The 6,000-nt window shown below is 39.7% G+C and overlaps 1 protein-coding gene across 1 annotated transcript in view; it reads left to right on the top strand.

Moving 5' to 3' along the window:
• Window positions 1-721: 721 nt before the first annotated feature.
• ELAVL1 (ELAV like RNA binding protein 1) overlaps window positions 722-6,000 on the top strand; it is a 38,680-nt gene continuing 33,401 nt past the window's right edge. The window contains exons 1-2 of the mRNA XM_009277050.1: window positions 722-784; window positions 5,661-5,844. Coding sequence (XP_009275325.1) covers window positions 5,673-5,844 — 172 coding nt within the window. The 5' untranslated portion in view covers window positions 722-784; window positions 5,661-5,672. The remainder of the gene's footprint in view (window positions 785-5,660; window positions 5,845-6,000) is intronic.

Raw genomic sequence — 6,000 nt, 5'->3', positions numbered from 1 at the left:
CCAGTGTATTTAAGAATAAACCCTTGAGACTGAAGTCCGAGTTGATCAAGACAGCTCACCAGCAGAACTCTGCCAACGTCACTTGTTTCAGTCCAGAATGATCCTTGTTCATTCACCAGTATTAACCCCAACAAGGAGACTTCATCAGTTTAGGGACTCTGTGAGATGCTGTCTACTGAAGCACTTCTGTATAGAGTGTCCTAGGTGGTGATAACTTGCACTTCATTGCAAAGAAAGGCTGAGGTGTTGGGACAATAACCTGTGTCAGCAGCCTCGGTTCTACTGTGGTTTGAGAACCATGCTGTGCTCAGTATGGCCTATTCCCAGTGTTCCAGTGGAGGTGCCACAAACTCTGTGCCACAATGATGCATTCATCTGGCTCTCTTTGGCCAAGTGTCAGATACTGGTGTAGTCTGTGTGCTTCTGATATCAAAGAAAGAAATATGTTTGAGGTAGCTCTGACCTTCTTGTGTTCAGCACGGCTAGTGTTAGTGCTCATCTGTGCGCCTGCAGTGCTACATGGCTTTCACTGTCTGGAGAACTATATTGCATGAATGAGAATAGATCAGTTGCTGGAGTGATAAGACCTGCTGCCTGGATTTTAATGAAGGTGCTAATTGCTGATATGAAGGAGCACAGAGCCCACTGCTCCTGGAAGAATTTTCCGTCTTAAGTTCTGCAGTAGCTAAAATGCTCACATTGTCATCTGTCATCTGTTTAGGTGTCTACATTCAAGTTTGTGATCCCAGTAGTGGTCTAGTGCCTTTGCAGACCTGTGAACAAGGTGAAGTATATCTAAGTATACCTATATATGCTCTCTTGAAGACAGACAGTTACCTTTCTTGCCAATGTTCCTGTTTCAGATTATCTCCTTAGATTCATACAGGTCTCCCTTCTTAGCAAACATCTCTCAGTGAAAGACTTAATAGCACTGTATCCTAGAATTCTGAATGGAGATAATGAGTGTCACTTGGAAAAAGCTTTTATTGGTCTGTTGCCAGAACCACTTGTGTTATTTTTCTTTTAAACCTTCTGTTATATTGTGCACCTTTGTGAGAAGGTGATTGTCATGGTCAGTGCAACGTTTCTGAAAAAAATACCTTGGAGAGCTTTTTCAGTCCAGTCCTGAGAATGCAGACCTGACTGGTGGTGAATGAGCAATCTTTGAAGCAGGCAGTAAAGTGTTGGGCTATGTGAATTTGAGCACCTCCAGAATTAATGGAAGATTTGGGCACAGTACATACTGTTTCCGTTGGTTGCTCTGTGCATCCTGGGCATTGTAAGTTTGAGGGCATCTTACACAAGGAAGAAAAAGGAGGCTGCCTTTTAAGACAAGCTGTTGCAGGGTTGGTTATTTAAAAAAAAATTCTCATTTTAGAAACTGCAGTGCAATGGAACTTAGTCTTAAAATTTCCTTTTTTTGGGGACATAGAATTGAAGGCCTTTTTTGGAAAGGCTGCAAAGTACCAGTTTCATTACAGGTAGCTTTCCCAAATGGAGGAGTTAGGCCTTTTTTCCATCCTCGACCCATCTGCTGAGAATGTAAGTGCGTTCAGACTTCTGATTTATGTCAATGTGGATTGACAAACGTCAGTTAATGAAGTTATGGATCCAAGTTAGTTTCTAGGCCTGGTTCTCAAGTGTGGAATATTTACTGGTATAACTTGATTGTTCCCTCTTTGATAAAGAAAGATCAGGAGATACCTTCAACATATTTCAGTGAGAGCGGAACAAAAAACTTGTTTTCTTATGTAGCATTTCTCATTTCATTCATACTGACCATTTTATACTGCCTTTTCTTTTTTTAATTCTTTTCAGCATGCAAAGGTTAACAGTTCTTCAGGGGCTGTTTTTATTCTCACTGGCATGAGAATTGTTCACCACCAGTGGAGGAAGTGTTTTCCCTCTAACTTCCAGGATGGCCAGAAAGTGTTAGTCTTGCAGTAGATCATGTAAGTGCTTGGTGAAAGATTAGTAAGAAAGGAACATCTTCTTTATCAGCACTCTGCTCCTTTTCCTCTTCTCTACTATGCCTTTATCGCTTCTGCATGCTTTGTTCCTGGTATCCCATGAAAATGTCTGCCAGGCCTTTATTCAAGGGCTTCCTATAATTTTTTTCTAATGTCTGAAGAAAAGCAGATGGAAGGCTTCCTTCACAGTTCTAATTGCTTCTGAATCAACAATGCCCTAGGCACTCCTTGTTTATCATGGGGAGATATAGATGGTAAGTATTGCAGACAGTGAGATTAGAGGCTGTGGTAAAATGATTTAAAGTTGATAGCCACTTGCCAAACTCCTGTCAGTTTTGCTTAATGCCGGATATAAGTCTGGTAACTTGCCATCATGGTGTGCTGGGGAGTTTTCTGTGCTTGGTATCTAGCTGTGGTGCCTCCTTTTTAGGCAGCAGATATAGCTTGGAGGATAAGGAAAATAGATTTTTTTATTTTAAAGTTTTTGGTTTTGGAAAGCGTTAAAATATATAGCAACTTCTTAAACTTGGCAGGAGGAGAATCTTGGCAGCAGGAAGGATTTGTATTGTATCTTGGGCAAATTTGGTTGAAGTGAAGGAAATTTGAACTTTCATCTCGTAAAGCTGGAAAAATCTCAATGTTTCTTCCTTTGCTTACTAAATACTCTAATAGTACTGTACAACTTCCATACTCATCAACATATTGGTGTGTTGTGCATGCAGGGCTTGAATTTTATACAGGACAAAGGCAAGCAAAGTTGCCTTCCATTAAAACAATTTTGAAAACGTACATCATCTGGTTTTATAGCTCAGATACACTGAACAAAAAGTTCAGCTGTTTGAGTGTCATTTAGCAGAACACAAAACTTTTCTGAGGTTGTGCTCAGACAGTTCTGACAGAGCTGGAAGGGAACATGTATTTAATGACATAATTTCACAGTACAGCTGAGACAACCTGGCAGCTTAAAGTCATCTGATGGGGGGAGTCTCTTCCCCTGCTTCTAGCTTTGCAGTTTCTCCTCTTGCTCTCCTATCCTCTGGCATTAGCTCTGGTGCTTATCTTGCTGCAAGGAAAGCAGATTAAAACTGCTGACACAAGAAAAGGTGCTTCCCTGCTGGTGTAGTTTTCCATTGCTTTCATGGTACAAATTGGTTATCCTGTGAGCAGAAGGGTGCTGGGGCTTGCTTGTGTTGACACATGAAACCCAGAAATGGGGGGTAGAAGGCTAATCAGTGGAGAAGGGGATCAAGACCTCTCCTTCTATAAGCTGCTAGCTGTTAGTGCTTCAACACTTAAAAAAAAAAAAGATTCAATTTAAATCTATACTGTGCAAAATCTCAACATAAGTCTAGTCATGGTTTGTTCTAAAATGGTGTACTCTGTTATTGCCATTTAAAAAAATCTGACCGTCGCAAGAAGAATGAATGAAATAAATGCCAAACATGACTTAACAATAGCTACTGGAGAAGGGACTGAAAGTCCCTTCCTGCAGCCAGCATTCCCTTTCTAGACTTCGGATTTCTAGTTTCTGTTCCTGACTTTTTCCATTATTCAACTTCTAGTTGTCAGTAGTGCTGTAGTCCCTGGAAAGGCTCGTCCTTTAGTAGATCCTGATCCATAAAATAAAGCTGCGTACCATTGCTGCTCAGGCCCTTCGCATAGAGGGCAGCGGTGTCTGTGGCTTCACAAAAATCTGTGAGCTGATGCTACATAGTTGTCTTGTGGTGTTAATGGTTGTAACTCAAAGTCACCTTATTTGAGAAGCATATGTGGTCATATGAATGCTTCTGATCCATCTTAATGGAAAAATAAATTGGCAAACGTAGCCAGTATTAACTACATGGTACTGGAAGGCTTGCTGGCTCACTCTGCATTGACGTGATCTAGCAGCTTTTGCATCCTCTGAACACCTGACCTGATGTTTTACTGGTGGCTGAGAAGCAATAATATCTTAAACTGTTCTAATTCAGCTCGGATTGATTATCCCCTCAGGCAAGATTAGCACTGTGCTAGTGATACCTGCTTCAGATAATATGCTAGGTTCTCAAGCAAACTGCAACTAGAGGAATTTTAATAGTAGTTGCTTATGTACAGCATCTTATGTTACTATTTTGGCCAAATGAGTGTATTGGCCAAAAGTTCTATTAAACTAAATACAAAGTTCATCTCTGAGCCTGTGGTAATTAATTCTTCTGTGGTGGCACTGAGAGATTCAATGAGGTGCAGATTTCATGTTGAACTTGGAAGGTTTACACTAAATTTTCAGAAGGGAGTTAGAGTTGCAAGTTAGAGTTGCAAGTCTGCCTTAGTTTCATCCAAAAATAAGTGTTTGGTCTTATGCCCCTTACTGGTGGAGTCTGAATTGGAGACACATTCATACCTAAACGTTATTGAAATTTTATGGTGTAAATTGACATGTCTGTATGCTGCTAATAGGCCAAAGTGTTTGGATTCTGTGGTAAAATGCACAAATAGTGATGACTTAAGAGGAGTGCTGAACTGAGCGTCAGGAGGCCATGAATTAACTTCAGGGTTTTAGCAGCTTTTCTGTTAATTCTGTGTGCTTCACAGCTGTTTTTAAGAGCTGTTAAACAAAACTATGTTGTTTTGGAGCTAGAGATGTATAGCGCGCTCGGACTGAGAGGATGAACAAATCTGCAGCAGCGAACTTGAGAACCAGAGTCTAGAACAACACAAGAAATTAGCATCCTGGTGGCGGTGTTTTCCAGAAAGAACATGCCAATCTAGGCTTCCTGAATCTGCTAGACCTCATTTTTCTCCTGTTGCAGGAATAGGGTGTGGGTATCCTGATTTTGACAGTTTCAAAGTAGTTGTAAAAGCGCTTTAAAATCTACTCTTCTGGCAGGCCATGAAGAAGAGCAGCTTGGGTCTGTTGTGAGTTTGAGTTGTAGATGTCCTCAGCATCTGAAACATCAGGATTCAGTCCCTGCTGATGGCTGACTAAGGCAGAGAGTATCTTCATGTGATGGAATTTCTGGACGTTTTCTCAAGGCTTTCCTTAAAAAGGTGCAAAAATAGAAACTTTATCAAATACTCAATATGCACCAAAGTTAGTGTTCCAGTACAGACTGTTTCATATATGCAATTAAGCAGTCACCCAAGGACAACCATTTAACAATAACAAGGCCTTAAGATGCGGGATAAGCAATGTGTAAAGGAGAAAACATTTAGAAAATGAATAGTCCCAGTTGAAATACTGAACTGGGTCTAGTAGATCTGGCTGCTGTTCCTCTGTCTTTTAAGAGTTATGGGCATAAGGTTCGAATTAAGGTTGAGGTGGCAGTTTTGATTCTGGCTGGTTGAGTGCTTGGACATGGGGAACCTGATTTTTTTTAATTCGGCTGTTGTGAATACTTTGGTGTTTACAGGACTGTGTACAAAACCTGTCTTGATGCTTTTTATTAATGTAAAAAAAAAACCCAAACCCTTAAGAGCTCTTTAATGGTACCTAGTTTTGTAAAATGCCATGCTTGTTAGTTTGAAAGAATGAATTGTTCTGGAATTTTCAACAAATAATGTTTTGTTCTGTGAGTGGAAAAAATGCATAGTTGAAACAGTTGCTTGTTCTCAGTTTTTTTAAATAAACATTAAAACTTATTTCAGGTGGAGAAAGTTTGGCTTATTGAAATGCAAAGATCTAGAACTTATTTGGGATTTTTCTCTTTGCAGATATATTATAAAATGTCCAATGGTTATGAAGATCACATGGCTGAAGATTGCAGGGATGATATTGGTAGAACAAATTTAATTGTGAACTACCTTCCTCAGAACATGACGCAAGATGAGTTACGGAGTCTATTTAGCAGTATTGGCGAAGTTGAATCTGCAAAACTTATTCGGGACAAAGTTGCAGGTATAATCTAGTATATAAGAAATTTTTACTTTGTGGTAGACTGCTCAAGCAAATACTTAATTGAATGCAATTAATGTAGAAATATTAAATATTTGTGTGTGTATAATCAAACTGTTGAAAAGTATGCATATAACTAGAGTAATGCTAAGACTAGGT

The sequence above is a fragment of the Aptenodytes forsteri genome, unplaced genomic scaffold, assembly GCF_000699145.1.
Source record: "Aptenodytes forsteri isolate BGI_AS27 unplaced genomic scaffold, ASM69914v1 Scaffold274, whole genome shotgun sequence".
Lineage (NCBI taxonomy): Eukaryota > Metazoa > Chordata > Aves > Sphenisciformes > Spheniscidae > Aptenodytes > Aptenodytes forsteri.
The sequence above is the reverse complement of the archived record's forward strand: the minus strand, read 5'-3'. Positions and strand labels throughout refer to the sequence as shown.